Source organism: Aythya fuligula, chromosome 2 (assembly GCF_009819795.1).
Source record: "Aythya fuligula isolate bAytFul2 chromosome 2, bAytFul2.pri, whole genome shotgun sequence".
NCBI classification, from domain to species: domain Eukaryota; kingdom Metazoa; phylum Chordata; class Aves; order Anseriformes; family Anatidae; genus Aythya; species Aythya fuligula.
The window spans coordinates 65,298,338-65,317,805 of NC_045560.1; the positions used below are offsets into that span (position 1 = coordinate 65,298,338).

Below are 19,468 nucleotides of genomic sequence, written 5' to 3' on the forward strand. Positions count from 1 at the left end.
GGTTGCGGAGCGGTTCGGGGATGCCGGGGCGAGAGGTGGAGGTAATGGCGCGCCTGCGGCCCAGCCGCGGTCGGCGCGGTGCGCTGGGTTCGCGCGGCTCCCCGTGACGGGACGTTAACCGGCCGCCTCCCCTCCCCCTCCAGATGCATCCCGTGCTGAAGGCCTTCATCTGCGGCTCCATCAGCGGCACCTGCTCCACGCTCCTTTTCCAGCCCCTCGACCTGCTGAAGACCCGCCTGCAGACCCTGCAGCCCCCCGCGGGCGGGTAAGGGGCCAATCGGGGGGGGGGGCCGTGCCCCAGCCCGGCCGGGGCTCGGTGCTCGGTGCTCGGGGGTCTCCTGCAGGGACTGAGCGTCCTTCTGGGACAGGATGGGGTCTGCAAAGAGTGACCGGGAGCCTGTAGGGCTGAGGGCAGAAGCAGCCCCTCGCTGCAGCGCCTGTCTTGTCTTCCTTTCAGGTCCGGCCGCGTTGGGATGGTGATGCTGCTCTTCAGGGTGGTTCGTACCGAGAGTCTTCTGGGGCTCTGGAAAGGTGTCTCACCAGTAAGTGGCTGTTTCAACCCTCATCGCAAAAACACACACATAAATAGACCTACCGGTTTTTAATAACTAAGGGCTGGATTCAGGTGGCCAGCTCTTGTATGATTTAAGTGAGATCATGTGATAGGTAGATAGTTAACACCTTAAAATTGGATTTAATGGTTAATGTTGTGAGTTCCGCTGGTTTGGTCCTAGCAGCCATTGTTGATTTGCAAGGCTGAGCAGCTGAATGCTTGAATAATTTTACAAACGTGGTGTGGCAACTGCAGAACCTAGTTTCGCTTTGGAATACCTTGTTGCTAGAAAATTGCAGATGAGGAGTGTGTTAAATCCTGGCGTCAGTTGAATCTCTTACCTCTCAGTGGCATTAATTACTTTTCTTTGTTTTCTTTTCTTAGCTTTAATGATCTTGCAATGATTTTTTTTTTCATAAAGCTTCCTAACACATTTAATAGCTCCTGAAATGTTCTGTAGTACATTTTGTCTTATGAGTGCTTTTTCTGTCTTTCTTTGGTACTGTTTCTTTGAAGTCTTTTGCAAGATGCATTCCTGGGGTTGGGATTTACTTCAGCACTCTGTACACAATGAAGCAAAATCTTCTAGTGGACCGTTCACCCACAGCCCTGGAGTCTGTCTTTCTGGGTGCTACTGCACGTGCAATATCAGGGATTTGCATGTTGCCGGTAACTGTAGTGAAGACCCGGTATGAGGTTAGTTGACTTTCTAATTAATTCCTTGTTAATGATGTCACACCCGTTCCTCATGATGACAAAGAAGTTCTTGTATCTGGAGAAGGTTGCTGGTCCTCACATACAGCCAGAGATGTAGTCCCGATTTCATCCTGGTTCATGCATTGTGCCAAGTCATACCACTGGTGTTTAGGCAAGATGTGTAAGATGGAACAGAATTCACCCAGAGATTTTGAAGTTCTGTTTGCATGTAATGTCTTTGCAATTGTAGGGCCCTTTTTAAGTTACCTTCTTGAAAGACTGTTTTAAAGGCAGAGGCAGATGGAATGAAGTTTTTGCCTTGGGCTATCCTCTCTACTGCCATCTTAGGTATTACATGAAGCACATAGCATTGTTGGTTTGAACATGGTTACCTCAGGCTGAGAGCAGAGCTCCTTAGCCCGTTCCTGGCATGTGGATGACAGAATTTTATCTGCCTCTGCAGAGTGGAAGGTTTGGCTATAGGAGTGTATACGCAGCTCTGAAGAATATTTACCAGACAGAAGGGGCTCGTGGCATGTTCAGTGGGCTCACTGCAACGCTGCTGCGGGATGCACCATTCTCTGGGATCTACCTGATGTTCTACACACAGACCAAAAAACTCACACCTCAGGGTAAGGCTGAACTTTGGAGGCCGTAACAGAAGATACTACTTTTCTTGCATCTTGCCCTATGATTCCCTGCTCTGCCTATTGCACTCAACCTCAGCAGCTAACTTAGTCTCTTGTAGGACTTCAGGTGAGATGTTTGCCTCTTACTTAAAGAGAACTGTAGACTTATAGCTCAGATCAGTATAGAAATGGAAATTGACCCTGAACTAATTGGTTATGAAGACTGATGCTTAATATAAGTAAGTGATGCTTAAGTTAGGTTAGTGAAGAACTGAGAGGATGTGTTCAGCAGTGTTTTATCCGGCTGGTTGTCTTGTATACTGATTAGTTTCCACTAAACTGGCATTTCTCTGGTGTTAGAACTGGCTGGGACAAGACTTACACATCTTTTCCTTACCTGAGCTCCAATTAAATTCAGTTCCTCAGAAGTGAGCTCTTTGTGCAGTCTTATCTTTAACTTGTCTTTAAGATAAGTAACTTTGTCTTCTATCTTTAAAGTCTTAACTTTAGCCTTCCCTTCCAAGGTCTTCTCTGCCCTGCATGGATTTTGTCTTCTCTTGGACTCTGCTATTGATACCCTCATTCAGTAGCTTTTCGGTTTGTCATGCAATGTAGCCTGTTTTGTGTCTGAGTGAGTTGCCTTTGCTCTGCTGCAGACCAGCTGGATCCAGTGCTCATGCCCTTGATGAATTTTGGCTGTGGGATCTTTGCAGGAATCTTGGCTTCACTGACAACACAGCCTGCTGATGTCATCAAAACACACATGCAGCTATCCCCTGAAAAGTACTGCAGGACAAGCCAGGCCATTGCCTTCATCTACAAGGTGAGATGAATCCCTTCTAGCTAGTGCAATTGCAGCCTTGCTTCTCACTTCCTTGCTTGAAGCACAGCCATGCTAAGAAAGTTTTTGCCTTTTAAAGTAGGTGAACAAATGTGACTGCTTATTGAATTCTTACAATCAGGCTAATTAGCGTGAGCGTTTTCAGAAGATGAGCTGGATCATGCTGCGGGAGACTGAGGCTGAATTTCTTGTCACTGGCTTATGGTCTGCTCAGGAAAGTAGCTGGAGAAGTAATGTTTTTGATGGCTTGAAAGCTGTCAGAGTCTTCAGTCCATTATTCCTTGGTTTTCCTTGTAATAAGTGAGGCCATTATTGCTATCAGATATTTTTTTGCTCTTCTTGGACAGATTACAAGGCTGTGAACTTGCTCCCTGATTATTCTTGCCATTCCCCAGTCCATTATCTTTTTTTTTTTCTTTTCACAAAATTACAAAAAATGGGAATTGGAGAGTAAGCTTAGAGCACAAAGGTTGGCGTATTGCAGCAAGTATCTCTCCACACAAACTTGCTTCATGTTTCCAACTAGTGAATGATTACGCTTAAGTTCTGTCTGTTATGCCTTGATTCTTACACTGGTAGTGATGGAAAGCACTTGGATTATTTCATTTTAGCTCTGTATGTAAGCTTGGTGGAGCTGTGCTTGCAGCTGCTGTCACCTCTGGCTTATCAGTGCAGGCACATCTGTAGTTACCACACTGAAACAAAGGGTTTCTTTAGTAAGTGGCATTAAATGGCAATTTTAGAGATAAGCCAGTGAAAAAATCAATTCTTTTCCCTTAAAAGAGAAATATTAAAAGACACTAAAAGAGAAATAAATATTCAGGTCTGTATCCAAGGAATGGCATAGAGATGTACTCAAAATCCACCTTCCCCTTCCTGCCCTCAGAAGGCAGCTTTACTCTGTTTCCAAATTGAACTCTAATCCTAAACGGGAATATGTTTTGATTTTTTTTTTGTATGTAGTTCATTTCCTTGTATCAGATTTTTTTTTTCTTATTCAGTACTTATAAACTTCAATTTTAAGTCTTAAATTATTTTTGTAAATATGAATGATCTGTAAACTATAACAAGTCACTTTCCTCAAGTGGCTTGAAATTGTTACTCCCTCACCTTCTCTTTTTCAGGCTTCAATGTGGCTTTCCCCATTGTTTGTCATCCTAACACACCCTTCCCCTTCCTTCTTCAGCAGCAGCCCTGCAAGTGCACAGCGTTATGGGTTCTTCCTAAAGGTTGAATTCAATTTAAGCCTGGATCTTTCAGAGACTGATTTGGATCAGAGCTGAAATACATCCTGGGCTGTTCCATGTAATATGAGAAGTTAAAATGCTCGAGGCAGATAGTAATGGGTTGTTGTTTATCTCCTGTTGCAGGACTTTGGGCTGGTCGGCTTTTTCCGAGGTGGAGTGCCCCGTGCCCTCAGGCGTACTTTGATGGCAGCGATGGCATGGACTGTATATGAACAGATGATGGAAAAAATGGGCTTGAAATCTTGACTGACTTGCACTAAAACTGAACAGCTTCACTCCTTTTCCTGCTTGCTGTGATCAGCTGGCACTGGGCAGTTCCCAGTTGCACAGAGGAATAAGCCTTACTCAGCTGGGAGGAAGAAAGTCCTTTGGAGAGAGAGGATTAAGCCTTTTGGCAAGTAGGGGAAAGAAGAGTTGAATCTTTGCTTCATTTGATCAATTCATTCCAGAAGGACTGTACTTGCAGGCTTCCTTGGGAAATGGCAGGGTTTCTGCAGCCTGGTGTCTGTGCTTAGAGAAGCCTGTTTTAAAGCTAGCTCTGTGCTCACCACCTTAATGCAATGAGAAATTGCTGAACAAAAAGTGTTTGAGGAGATAACAGCAAGGGCAGTGCTGATTGCAGAATCTGCCAGCCTGTTCCTTGCTGGTCTGGCCAGTAAGGCCACTGTGATCCACCGTCTGCTGTAGATACTCCTTCCTCATATGCGTTGTTCTCACAGGGGAACACTGCAGACCACATCAGGAGACTGGATGTGTCTCTTGAGGTTTATAATGCAGGAGTGGTTGGAAGAGAATGAAGTGCTGAAGGAAAGCTCTGTCATCATTTTTGTACTGTGCTTGATAACAGAGAAGGTAACTAAAGTCTCCTTGCTGTGTCATATGCCACTGTGTAACTGAGTATCTTAACACTTCATATATGCTTCTGCGGCTACAGCAGCATTTGCACTAGAATTAAGAAGCATAAGACACTTCAAAGCAAAAGTCGAGAGCATGCTAGTTGCTACCAACATTCTACTTGTTCCCTGAAAAACACTTTTCCTGATGATTGGTTACACCAGGAATACTTTTTTTTTTTTTTTTATCCAGTTGTACTAGAGATGTATTTGCTTCCTATTATTTGTTTGATCCCTGATCTACATTCTACGTGAGCTGGTCCTTAGATGTAGCTTTTAGGATCACGGCTCCTAGTGCATAAATGAATAACGGAAGCAGATACATATACATACACTTCAGATTTCTCTTAGAAGCCATTACTGATTGCATGTGGAATATCTTTAGTTTGGGAGAGAAAAAGCTGTGGTTTTTTTCTGCAAGCTTTCTCCAAAGTTTGAGGTGTCTGAGTGTTTGGTAGGGAACTTTTAATTCTATTTATGTTCCACACAAACTCTGGGCGGGTTCTGAGATTATTGTTTTCTCTTAGCAGGTTCATCTATTCATGTTTCAGTATTCCTGAGTTTAAGCTTGGAGATCAAGTACACTTTTTTTCATCAACTGTGCCTTTTTCCTCATTTCTACTCCAGAGCTAATAGCATATGCTTTCCAATCTTAGGTACAGCCTGCTCCCCTCTTCACTTGCACTTCTATGGGCTGGCTGAATTTGCAGCTTTGCTGGTGTTGTCACAAAGCTAGGCGTGGAAGTATGTATCCTGTTCTGTAGTGTACCTTGCAGAAAACATAGCATTGTTTTTTATTAAATATCTAGTGGTGTTAAAATTCACTTTAAAAACAGAGTAGGTGTCTCTAAATATGAAGATGTGGCACACTTTAGTTGTATGAACTGGTTTGATGTATCATACTTAATACTTAAAATGCAACTTGCATAAGCAGTGCCTGCTCTGGCAGTCTCCTGACCACAAGAACAGAGGGGATGTGAGTTGTAAAAGATGTTCTTCAATAGATTCCAGCCGCAAGTAGCTTTGATGACTGACGTGAAAGTGAAGTCACCGGAAAGTTTAAGGACATGCTAGATGCTTGGAAGGGGCTGCCTGTTTTTAGTCTGAGCCCATCTGTGAGTGGGCTGGCACTACACTATGCATGAGTCTCCAAGAATGCTGGTGAAGGGTCCTGAGTGCATGTGTGCATGTTAAGAATAGAGCACTTCATCAAATCATTCCTGTCAGTCAGATTGTGAAGCTGGCAGATTGTCAGGTGAGTGGCTGGATCATTTGCCAAATCCTGAATAAAAGCAGTTCCCCTTTTTGTAGTCCCTCTTACCCATAGTGACTTGAACTCAAGTGCACGTGAAACAGTGGTGACTGCACATGTTGCTGTTTGTTACCCTGAGTACTGCTGACAGAGCTGAAGAACCAAGTCTAGATTACTGACCTGGCAGAGTCCTTTATTCTGCTATGCATGGGGTCAAAGCCTGAATTTATTTGGGGTTTCCCAGTCTGGTGTGTGAGGTAGATCTGTTGTTCACCTTGTGTTGTGGCAGTCAAGGGCTGCACGTGGGGTTGCCTGCAAGATGCTTCACAAGTATTTTAGCTGCTGATTAAGCAATTGCAAAGTAATATGCAGCTTGTGCAGACAGAAGCTTAATGAGGCATGTGAGCAAAGAGTGCCAGGTGATAAATCTTGTATTAAGTGATGTCCTCATCAGAAATCTGAAATGCAGGGCTGCTTTGGTGGCTTTTGTGCCCTATATTCCTGCCTGGTAAAGTAACGAAGGAGGAACTAGAGAATCTATTCAGACCTGCTGGGGTCTTAAAATCTACTGCCCTAAAGCAGTATTAGCTTTTTTTCTTTTGGAAAGCTCTTCTATTCCCTTAACTTCATAGAGAATGAGGAGGCTCTTAGTTGCAGTGGAGTGAAAAGGTGTATGTCTTTCACTTGTGAACTAGTTGGGGCTCCTTGGACCTCTACAAATAGAGAATCTAAACTGCACTGCACTTCATCAACCCTTAGTGCTGCAAATCCAAAGACTTCTCTACACACAAGCTGGGAATAGTGAGTTTTGTGGTGCAGGTTTGTTTGTTTTTGTTTCTTTTGTCACTTCCCTTACATATAGGGGAAGGGGAAGCTTGAAGTTCTTTCTACTTCATGACCTGAAAGCTGTATCGGACGGATACAAGACTTTCTCAGCTCATTTTATCATCTTTCACCCTTTTTCTTTTTCAAAAAAAAAAAAAAAAACACACATTGTTTCTAAACTGATTAGTTGAAGTTACTTTTCAATAGTTGTGGTGAGTGTTTAGCTATGCTGCTCATGAGGTTGTATGCTTCTAACAAACAAAAAATGGTCACTGTACAACCTAAACACAAAAACCAAAGACAGTCCCAGAGGCAGGTAATGAATCACCTACCTCCATCACCCCAACAATTCAGCACTAACAATCCCATTAGATAATCATTTACAAAATCTAAGCTAAGATGGCTTTGGAGAAGGTGGTGTGATAAAGTGTGAGCCTTTTTCTATTATGGCAAGATCACAGTCAGATCCCTCTCTGGGTGACCTCAGTTGCTGGCAATGCACTCTTAGTGAGTGTGTGTTGGCTCTGTTTGCCCCTGCAACTGTGGTATAAGAATGCAACTGGCTAACACATTGAGGCAGTCAGTATTTAACTCTCTTGTAAAGACACAAGAGAAATAGCCTGGGTATTTATTTGTTTCATGTTATTTCTGTTCTGCCTCTGGTGGTCATATTTTTTTTCTCTTGTACTGTTTAAAACAGAACTGGAGGTTTTGAACATTGTATAGGTTTGAGTGTTTTGAGTGTATGTCTACAAAAAATATTTGTGATAAAGTATATATTTCTATTAAAAGCTGGGTTGCCAGAATTATCAATGTCATCCCCTCTATTTCTTCCAAAAAAAAAACACTAACAACAGCAAAACAAAAACATAAAAAGCAAAGAGATGGGATGGGAAACTACTTTTTCTTTATTAGGCTTTTTCTCCAAGAGAACAGAATTGTTGGGTGAGTTCAGAGTAATATGAGGCCATGTGTATTCTCTTTCTATAGGGCACAATAAACAGACTGTGCTAATGCAAGCTGAATTTGCATTACTTAAATGAAAAAGAATACACAGCAGTGGGGACTCTTGTCTTCCTCACAGTTTTCTCTGCCTGCCTGTTGTGTGTTAAGGCTGATGCAAAGTGAATCTCACTAACAGAAGTTGAAATATCAGCCTTTAGGACAGTGGCGTTTTGAGCACTCTGAGTAGAAACTAACTTTTTAATCTCATGCAAACCAGCTCTTCGCTAATTAGGCAGCCTGATCTCAACAGAGGACCAAAAATTGTGCTTGTGACTTCATTTTTGCTGTGAGGCATAGTGCAAGGGCATACTTGATTGCTGATCTCTTACCAAAGCATGGCCCTGGGATGCAGTAGTGGATAGGCTGCACCACCTCTTGCATGCAGGGCTCCCCAGAGCTCCTGCTGCCTTGGAGACCCACATCCAGTGTAGAGGCATTTCTGTTTACTCTGCTGCCAGCTGCTGCAGCTGTGAGGAGAGATAAGGGACAAGCTCCCTAACCCTGTGGAGGGTGGGAAAGATAGAAGAGGAACCATTAGAGGCACTATTCTTGTAATAGAACATTAACCTGTGGTGTCTGCTTAAGAAACCAGCAAAATAAAAGGTTAACAAGGAGACCTCTGCAACTTTTGTAGAACTGGAAATAAGAATTTGCTGAAGTCTGTTTTCCCCAAACCACGAAAGAAATAACAAACCTTTGAAATACAAGTGAAGATGGAATTTACAAAGATGATACTGATCTGGGTTTAGTAGATGCCAGTTGTAACTTCAGTAAAGATCATTCAACTGTAAAACCATTTTTCTCTTCTGAAACTGCAAACTTCAAGGTAAAGCAACTGCATCTTTAAAAAAATAACACTACCTCCACTATTGAGTACTAACCTCAGAGCTTCCTGGAGCTTTCAGCATGTGAAGAAAATGTAGCTGCTTCCAGAGGCAGTTTCCATACAAGTAGTAGCACTATGTGCGTGACAAACAGCCTTACAAAAGATGAACATTTTTTGAATAAAGGCAAATGTGGGACCATATCTGGCAAAGGTGAACAAAAGAAAGCCTTGCTGTCACTGTGGAGCTGTTCTTTCCTTGGGATCGGGTCTGCTGGAGATGGAACAGACTGCACATGGCTCTGCCTCCAACGTAAGGGATCACCAGCAAGTACATACATCATCTTATCCAAAGTTTTAAAAGAAAATACCACATACCTCAAAAGAAAAGCCACATACTAAGGAGTAACTTTTAAGTGTGCTGAAAATACATTCCATGGTGTTTGGAAAATCAGACTGCTGTCTCCAGTATTAGATACTGTGGTTATCAACCACATGTATTTCTGAGAAATGTTTATAGTGTGCATGCTTATAAAATTGCAAATTAACCAACAGGCTATGCTGTTCTCTGGCTGAGGGCCACCATGCTGCAGCAAAGCTAGCAGACAGGTTCATGTAGCAGATTCTCACCCACTGTGGTGTCGTGTCCCATTTGCTTGACTAAACTTGTACCTGGAGCGATCTGTAGTTCACCTGGGCTGTACACTGGACAGGCTGCTAAACCAGCATGTATTAATGTCTGCTAAGCCTGATACTGTATGGTTTTGTGCACCTTTGCTGGAGGAGGATAAGAAAAACCAAGAAGTAGTAATAAGGTGTGGTCACAGAAACCTGAAGTGAGAGTAATGAAGATAATATACTGCTTCAAATAAGAACAACTTTTAGAAAATCACTTCCAGAGCCACCCTGACCTTGGTGGCCCTCCACCAGCTGCTTCTGCTCCCTGCTGCAACAGCCCAAGGGAAGCAAGGGCCCTCCCTTCCTTCTCCCTGAGGGCTTAGTACAGAAAACATGCACCGAGGACAGGGGGAATAACATGAGATGGAAAAGGCCTCACACAATATCTTAAAGATACTATATCCTTTATTGACGAGGGGGAGACTGTAAGCTGGCCAACCTGCAGCATTTCCCTCTTCCTCACCCTGCCTCAGCTGCAGGATGTTGATGGGGCAGGGCTGAAGCACTGTGAAGCCACATCCTTATGGCACACTGTTGCTGCCGTTTTGCCAGGGGGATCCCAGGCACAGTGTCTCTATCCTCTTCACTGAGGTTAATCGGTTCCACCTATTGATTTGATGATGACTGGGACAGTGTGGGACAGGGAAGATGGGCTCACACTACACCTGTAACTCAGGAACTCTGTTACAGGTTCCAGGGAAGCCTTGCACAAGCCAGGTACATGTAAATTAATACCTTCACTTCCCATTTCCTCACCCTGCCTCAGCTGCCTTCTGGCAGGGGACTGGTAGGGGACTGGAGCCCTTTCAAGGCACAGGGCCAAGGCCAAGGCACCAGAGAAGCCCTAGTCCTCTTGGTAGGGCTCCCACTTCTCTTTGTTGGGGGAATCCCAAATGCAACATTGACGCATACAGCTTCACAGGAGGTGGCTGCGTATCTGTGTTCTCAGTTTTGTCTTCTGGAGGATCAAACTCCACAGGCTCCACACCATTCCCTGTATGACACCCACAGGCATGTCCCATGGCAAAGATACTGCCCAAAGGTCTTTCTTACCGAGCCTCTCTCATGTTCTGCCCAGATGCACCAGTCGATACACTCTTCACAGGACCTCTTTGGGCAGCAGATGTCTGCACAGCAGCTCAGTGGCTTTCCCACCACTGGGGGCGTGTTACAGGCCCCTTGCTCACAGACCTCTCCTGGCAAGGGCTGCTGCTTTCTTTCACAGCCTGGGCTGGCCGTTGGGGAGATGGTCTTTCTGGGGCTTTGTAGCCACCCCAGGAACCTCCTTGAAGTTCTTGCACTACTCAAAGGTAGTAACTCTGTGATGCTTCCCTACACCTGCCTACTCCAAGACTCCTTGCTGCTGCAGGATGACCGTAAGCTGAAAGCCACTTTCTGTGGGTTCACTCCCACATGCCATTTTGCTTGCTAGACAGAAAGGCTGCTCCTTGTGCCCAGGGATCACTCTCAGTGGTTCTTCGTGCATCCTGGACTCCTTAACAGGGGTCCTACAAAGGGCTTTCTCCAAGATGTCAGGGCCTTGCTGTTACTGACTGGATGGTCCAAAACAGTCCCAGATGCAGAACCATAGAGTGATTCTGTGAATTGCACTGGACCCACACGGATCATCGAGTCCAAATCCTGGCTCAGCACAGGATTACCTAAGAATCAAACCATATGTCTGAGAACATTGTCCAAGCAGTTCTTGAACTCTGGCAGGCTTGGTGCCATGACCACTTGCTTTCCTGGGGAGCCTGTTCCAGTGCTTGAACACCCTCTTAGTGAAGAGCCTTCTCCTAACATCTCATCTGAATTTCCCCTGACACAGCTTTGTGCCATTCCATCAGGTCCTATCTCTTTCACTCTAGACCCTTCAACAACTTCGTTTCCCTCCTTTGGACAATAGTAGTTTTATATCCTTCTTATATTGTGGCACCCCGAACTACGCGCAGTACTCAAGATGAGGCTGCACCAGTGCAGAGCAGAGTGGGACAATCCCTTCCCTCAACCAGCTAGCAGTGCTATGCCTGATGCATTCCAGGGTACTGTTGGCCATTTGGCTTGCAGAGCACACTGTTAACTCATATTAATTTTGCTGTTGACCAGAGCCCACAGATTCCTCTCTGCAGGGCTGCTCTCTAGCCTCTCATCCTCCAGTCTGTGCATATATCCAGGATCATCCCGTCCCAGGTGCAGAATTTGGCACTTGCTCTTGTTAAATCTCATACAACTGGCAAGTGTCCAGTATTATAACCTATCAAGACTTCTCTGCCCTCAGAGGAGTCAACAGCTTCTCCTAATTTAGCATCACCTGCAAACATGCTTAGTATGTCCCATATTCCATCTTCCCAGATGTGCCATTTCAGCCTTGCCTGATAAACCAATCTATCAAGAGAGAGAAAAATCACGTTAGCACATCTGATCAGCACATTGATAACATCCATTTTGAGATCGTAAAAAAGACCTGAATTAAGCCTAGGTTTAATGGGAAATAATCCAGCCCCAGTGGCATTCTGTTACAAACTCTTACAATCTAGAGTAACTGAGTATAAATACATCTTAAAACCATGATTAGGTTTTGGGGTGCTCTGTAATGCTGTAAGCATAGTTTCCTTTCCCCTTGGTAGAGTCTGCCACTTCTCCTAAACCACTGCAGTATTTCATGACTTAGTTTCAGAACTCACCATCCAGCTGGTGTGTCATCTTCCTCCCACTGGCATCTGGCCACAGATCCTTCCTGCACTGTAGCTCTGCACAAAAAAAAAAAAAACAAACATACAACTGTACATAAGTTGTCTGCTCATCCTGACACTGAAGAAAATCAAAGTGAAGAACAGCTCCACTGGATTTTATTAGAACAGCCCACACTAGCTTATGAAGACATTACCCTTAAGAGAGAATGCACCAGCTGGTGAAGGAGAAAATTAACTGCAGCAACCAAGCTGAGTTTCATTCTCTGTCATATGAGAAACATGCAGAGCTGACATAAAGCAGGCTATGAACAAGATCTGGAGATCAGTTTAAACAGCAACAAACACAACTCTTACGTGGACTAGAAAAGCTGTTCTTTCCCTGCTTTAACAAAACGGCTTATACCAGCAAGAATTTAGCTGAGGCCTTCTTTTTTGCACCATTCTGTGAAAACTGCTGCATTTGTTGGCTGGTTTTTCAGCACATCAGCACGTGTGAATACAGGGCATATTTTCTCTGCTTCAAATTTCTGCATCTTGAGTCAATTACACATTTGAAACAGACAGCCCTTCATAAACAAGCAAGTATTTGGAAGCCAAAACTGCTGCTTTTTTTCACCTGACCAAACAATCATGCTTTTCTGTTTGTGTAAGCCTTCAGAAATACTGTGCATCAGAATTTCAAAGCATTTCAGTCACCTCCAAAAACACTATGAGCAAGTTTTACATTTACTATTTAGCCTAAAGTACAGCTTTGCATTTTTGTTTTTTAAATCAAGTTTCATTAGGTTAAAATCATAGAATAGAATATCCCGAGTTGGAAGGGACCCATAAGGATCATCAAGTCCAACTCCTGGCACCGCACAGGTCAACCCAAACGTTTAGACCATGTGACTAAGTGCACAGTCCAATCGCTTTTTAAATTCAGACAGGCTTGGTGAAGTGACTACTTCCCTTGGGGGCCTGTTCCAGTGTGCAACCACCCTCTCGGTGAAGAACCTCTTCCTGATGTCCAGCCTAAACTTCCTCTGCCTCAGCTTAACACCATTCCCGTGGGCCCTATCACTGGTGTTTACAGAGAATAGGTCACCTGCCTCTCCACTCCCCTTCAAGAGGAAGTTGTAGACAGCAATGAGGTCCCCCCTCAGCCTCCTCTTCTCCAGGCTGAACAGGCCCAGTGCCCTCAGCCCCTCCTCATATGTCTTCCCCTCTAGGCCCTTCACCATCTTCGTCACCCTCCTCTGGACACTCCCCAACAATTTAATGTCCTTCTTGTACTGCAGTGCCCAGAACTGCACACAGTACTCGAGGTGAGGCCTCACCAGCGCAGAGTAGAGGGGGACAATCACATCCCTTGACCAACTAGCAATGCCGTGCTTGATGCACCCCAGGATACGGTTGGCCTTCCTGGCTGCCAGGCCACACTGCTGGCTGATATTCAACTTGCTGTCAACTACAACCCCCAGATCCCTCTCTGCAGGGCTGCTCTCTAGCGTCTCATTGCCCAGTCTAAACGTATAGCCAGGGTTGCCCTGTCCCAGGTGTAGGACCCGGCACTTGCCTTTGTTAAACTTCATGCAGTTGGTGATCGCCCAGTTCTCCAATCTGTCCAGGTCTCTCTGCAAGGCCTTTCCATCCTCAACAGAGTCCACAACTCCTCCTAGTTTGGTGTTGTCAGCAAATTTGCTCAAATCACCTTCCAGTCCTACATCCAAATCATTGATAAAGACATTGAAGAGGACTGGCCCTAAAATGGAGCCTTGAGGTACCCTACTAGTAACCATCCACCAGCCAGATGTGGCCCCATTAACCAGAACTCTTTGAGCCCTGCCCGTCAGCCAATTGCTCACCCATCGTATGATGTTTTTATTTAGCTGTATGGTGGACATTTTGTCCAGTAGGATCCTAAGGGAAACCGTGTCAAAAGCCTTGCTGAAGTCCAAAAAGATCACATCAGCTGGTTTCCCTTGGTCAACTAGATGGGTGATCTTGTCATAGAAGGAAATCAAATTTGTTAGGCTGGACCTACCCCTCATGAACCCATGTTGGCTGGGACCAACGACTGCATTGTCCCCCAGGTGCGCCTCAATAACTTCAAGAATCACCTTCTCCATAATTTTACCAGGCACTGACGTGAGACTGACAGGCCTGTAATTGCCAGGGTCTTCTTTCTTACCCTTCTTGAAAATTGGCACAACATTTGCCAGCTTCCAGTCTACTGGCACCTCTCCAGATTCTCAAGATCATTGAAAAATAGTTGAGAGGTCCCACGATGACTTCAGCCAGCTCTCCGAGCACCCTGGGATGGATCCCATCCGGACCCATGGACTTGTATGGATCCAGGTGGAGCAGCAAATCCCACACATGTTCAGGGTCGGTTGGGAGTTTGTCATTCCCACCGCTTTGGTCCACCCATTCAGGGCACCCTGGGTCCCGAAGCCCATCATCAGCATTGAAGACAGAGGTGTAGAAGGCATTAAATGTCTCTGCCTTGCCTATGTCATTGTCTGTGAAGAGACCTTCCCCGTCAAGTAGAGGACCTATGTTTTCTTTGGTTCTCCTTTTTCTGTTAACATATCTAAACAAAAAGCTTTTTATTGTCTCTCACAGACACAGCCAGCTTCAACTCTGGTTGGGCTTTGGCACCACAAATATTCTCCCTACAAACACGAACAGCATCCCTGTAATCTTTCCCTGTCGCCTAACCCTCCTTCCAGCAGCCGTACACTTTTCCGTCTAAGCTCCAGTAGAAGATCCCTGGTCAACCAGGATGGCCTTCTGCCCCACCTGCCCGCCTTCTGATATTCTGGAATTGCCTGATCTTGTGCTTTTAGGAGGCAGTGCTTAGAGACTGACCAGCACTGGTCATCACCCCAGCACTGGTCAGTCTCTAAGTCAGATGGATGCCAATGCCTTCAAAAGCAGCTTCCCAGGGGACCTTGCTGACTAGTTCCCTGAGCAGCCTGAAGTCTGCTTTTCCCATATCCAGGGCTGAAGTTTTGGTGTCAGTTTTCCTTCTGTCACCATAAATTCTGAACTCAACCACTTCATAGTCACTATGACTGAGACGGCCGCCAATTGCCATGTCTCCCACAAGACCCTCTCTGTTTTCCAGCAACAGATCAAGGAGGACACCTTTCCTAGTTGGCTCCCTTAGCACCCGCACCAAGAAGTTATCATCTAGGTGCTTTATGAACCTCCTGGACTTGCTCGTGTCTGCTGTGTGGTGATCCCCGTTGATGTCTGGCAAGTTGAAGTCCCCCATAAGGACAAGGGGAGTTGATCTCGAGGCATCTCTTAGTTCTGCAAAGAATAATTCATCAGTGTTGTCATCCTGGCCGGGTGGTCTGTAATAGATTCCCACAACGACATCCCCTTTATCTGTTCGTCCCTTAATCCTTACCTCTCAACTTTGCTATCCCAACTTGAAGTTCCGTGCAGTCCAGCCCATGCTTCGCATACATCATCACCCCGCCACCTCGCCTACCCTGCCTGTCCCTTCTGAAGAGCCTTTAACCATCTGTTGCAGCATACCAGCCACCGGCCTCATCCCACCAGGTTTCATTTATGCTGATGATGTTGTAGCTGTGGGACTGGGCCAAGACTTCTAGGTCATCCATTTTATTTCTCATACTGCGTGCATTTGTGTAGAAGCACTTCAAATGCACTTCCCTACACACAGCACCTTGTGGAGCCAACCGAAGGACCTCACTGGCACACAGTCCCTCTGATTCTAGTGCACCATCCCTTAGCTCATCACTAGAATTCCTGGTTTTATCCTCTTCCCCCTTCGACTCTAGTTTAAAGCCCTATCTATCAGCCCTGCTAACTCGAAAGCCAAAATCCTTACCCCTCTCTGAGAGAGGCACGTCCCATCCCCAAAAGGTTTCTCACAGTAATTTATTTTGTAACATCATTTAAAATCACTGTATTCTAGAGAGCTTTCATATACTGTAGACTTACTGTTTCTATTTCAGTTGTTACTAGTTAGATCTAGTCTAGTCTATTTTAGTTGTTACTAGATAGAGAGGTTAGGTGGCTGAGTGCAAGACTGCTGTTGCTCATAGAGCTATAATAATTGTTGTGTTTCTTCCCTATTGTGGAACTGTTGAAGGAGTATTAAAGTTGCTGCTGGAGGTATAACCCATTTCCAGATATGGTATTTGATGTTTCTCTGTACTTCTTACTTTTCTGGTTTTCACAGATTTTACTGTGTGTTATATCATAATTGCTAAACCTCTGAATGCACAACCAGTGGTTTTACTACAAAGGACTTATGCGGAAGGTATTTAATTTCTTTAAACAAACATTGACATACAAAGAGTAAGAGCTGAAGTTCTGCAGACTCTCTATACTGCATATATATAGTACAAATTATACAAGTGTCCTCCACCTCTGTGTTTCTGAAACAGTCACACTACAAAAGCCTCCAACAGATCTTACTGCACTGCGCTGCTCAGACTTCACATGTAACCAAAACTGACTAGAACAATTTGGTGGAGACACCATCCCTGGAAGTTTTTAAAAGACGTTTAGATGTAGAGCTTAGGGATATGGTTTAGTGGGGATTGTTAGCGTTAGGTAGAGGTTGGACTCGATGATCTTGAGGTCTCTTCCAACCTAGAAATTCTGTGATTCTGTGATTCAGTTTTCCAACTCAGCGGTTTGTGTGGTGTGCACTATGAGTGCTGATGTACCTGGGGAGCACACAAGGCCTTATTCTGTGGTGTTTCCTACTTGCCTTATACCATGTGTTTTCTCGTCTTAGAGTGCCATCCTTCTGCAAGAATGAACAAGTCCACCTTGTATGCCACCAAGCCACAGTGTTCAACAACTGTACATAAACAACTGTGGTTGAACCAGCTCAGGGCCTAGTTTCAGAAGAGGTTCTTTTAAAATTAAGTTTGTGTAACGGAAATAGGAACATCTTTATCCTTTACAGTCAAACTGATTATGTTTAATATTAGCTTCAATATCTTTGTAATCAGATCAGGTGACTAAACTGTAGGAATTTTCGCTCTGAAAAGGAATATTTTAAAGCTAACTCAATTTTTAAAAAGCAATATCTGTCATGCTCTGCATATAATTATGTAACAAAGTTTAGTGTGAATGGTGACAGGAGAGACATGATATAAAATACATGCTAAGACAGGTACACTTGAGGGACATACCCATTAGTGATGGAGACTTATCTTAAAGTGTCCAGGCCTGCAGCTAAAAATAAACTTGCAGGTTGCTTAAGATGATAATTAAAAATACTTCACTGTCAAGCTTTAGTATGACCCTTCCAAGGCCTCTCATAGGCCACAGAGCATGAACTCTTCCAGCCAGAAGAGCTTGTCCACCAAAAAAGGTGCAAGGTATAACTACATTAAAATGTTGTGTTAGAGATTGCAGAGAAATCTGGGATGTTTACTGGCATTTTTCCTTTGATAACATCACATATACTGTAATATTTATTATTAAACTTCCAATCATTGCATTCAACTACACTTAATTTAATACTTTTTTTTTTTTAAGTTTTATTGAGCCAAAGATTTCTCCAAAGTAAATGGACTGCACACACCATAGTAACACCTCCCTTCATCCCAGCCAATATCATTCATGTGTCTGTTAGGAGAAACATGTACATAGCCCCAGAAGGTCATTTTTCATTTGTCAAAGTTTGATAGAAGTCTGTTATCTGTAAAGCACCTATGTAAAGGTTCATGTTCTTGCTTAGGGAGAGCTAATATAGCCGTTGAGTTTTGTTTTACTTAACTTTGTCACCACCATGTGGCAAATGTGTGAATTATTCTCCTAAAAATAGTATAATCTGGTAATTTTGCTAATTACGATCATCTAACAAGCATCCAGAAAGGAGAAAGTACAGCATGAGTGCCAGCTCCTGACGTGCAGATTAGGGCTCTGCATGATGAAATGATTGACAATAAATAAACAAATTGCTGCTCACTAAAACAGGAAGTTTTCATTTTAGAAAAATTGAAGAACATATGGGAAATTGTGTTCAAACCTGCAATTTAGATAATCTCCTCCAGAATGACTCAGTGTGCAGTCATTGCAAAAGGGTTATCAGGAGCTTCAGTGCCCAGTCATGCTGCTATAGCTGTATTAGGTTGAAGTAGATGAGAGAAAACTAAAGGAGCATTCTTATTAGAAAGGCACATTGACTATCACTTGCAGAAGACACTGGCAATAGTGCCAGCATAATCCAGAAATGTAGCTAGATCTGGACAATGACAATGATTTACACAAGCATAACAAAGTAAATATCACTTCTTTTATTTTTTTTTTTTTCTAAGAAATGCCAATCTCAGGCTTTTGTATGCTCCCTGAAAAGAACAAAGAGGAGAAAGATGATGAAGCATGTGAAGTCTGATCACTTTCTGCTCCTTCTTAAAAGCAAACAAACAAAAAACAAAACCAATAAACTTCAGATGTGAAATTATCATGTTAATGTCCACTGCAGAACAGAATGTGTGAGTCAAGTTTCAGTTTAACCTACTTTTATTGTAATTTCTCTAAAAGATAGTGACAACCTTGGTACTTTAAAACGTAGAACAGGGCTGTGTAAACTCTCCCACAGCATACAACACCGTGTTGTAGCACTTGACAGTGCTAATGAGGAGAGAAGGAAGGGGAAAGTAGAAAAGATACTGTAGCCTCTTAGAGGCTGCCTCCCACTGCAAGCAATTTAGAAGCTAAATATAATTTATCAAATAACCATAAAACCTTGAATTTCACGTTCAACAGGAAAGCAGAATTCTAAAGTGTTAATGTAAATCTTTGATTTCTCATCATTTCAAGAGTTCAAAAGAAACCTTAAATTTTCTCCTAGAAAAAAACAAACAAAAACACAGTGTACTTTGAAGAGGATGCTCCCAACTTACAATTTCACAATTGTTTTTAATATACTTCTCCCCTTCAAATACTCACATTAGAAACATAATATTCACACTGTGATCCTTGTTGCGAGGACATTTGTTGTCGACGGAAGGAAGACACAGACGCTCAATATGAGTGATCAGTGAACTTCAATTTATTGGATAGCTCAGTCGTCTTTTATCTAATTCAATATAATTAGCTCATACATATTGCAAAAGCTAAGCTCATGATTGGTTAGTGCATTTCTCTATTCTATCAGCTAGTTTCCCACCAAAATAACAGTTAGTACTTTCCCAGCATACCAACAGATATCATGTTCTTGTACCTGAAACCTCCCTGAAACCTCCCTAAAACCTCCCAGAAACCTCCCAGATTTTACGTACTTTCTCAGACTCATATGAGCTGCGTTCGATACTTTGTTAGCTCGCGACCTCCTAGTTGCTCAACATTC

At 43.7% G+C, this 19,468-nt stretch overlaps 1 protein-coding gene across 2 annotated transcripts; it reads left to right on the top strand.

The window, feature by feature from the left end:
• On the top strand, positions 1 to 7,754 carry SLC25A38 (solute carrier family 25 member 38). Of its 2 annotated transcripts, none has more exons than XM_032182537.1 (7): positions 1 to 41; positions 144 to 265; positions 458 to 542; positions 1,070 to 1,249; positions 1,713 to 1,881; positions 2,535 to 2,701; positions 4,090 to 7,754. In XM_032182537.1, the coding sequence occupies exons 1-7, from the start codon at positions 21 to 23 to the stop codon at positions 4,210 to 4,212; spliced, it is 867 nt and encodes a 288-aa protein (XP_032038428.1). In that variant the 5' UTR covers positions 1 to 20; the 3' UTR covers positions 4,213 to 7,754. The 2 variants fall into 2 exon arrangements, with proteins under 2 accessions (XP_032038428.1, XP_032038429.1); XM_032182538.1 differs by having other exon boundaries at positions 2,592 to 2,701.
• Positions 7,755 to 19,468: the final 11,714 nt, after the last annotated feature.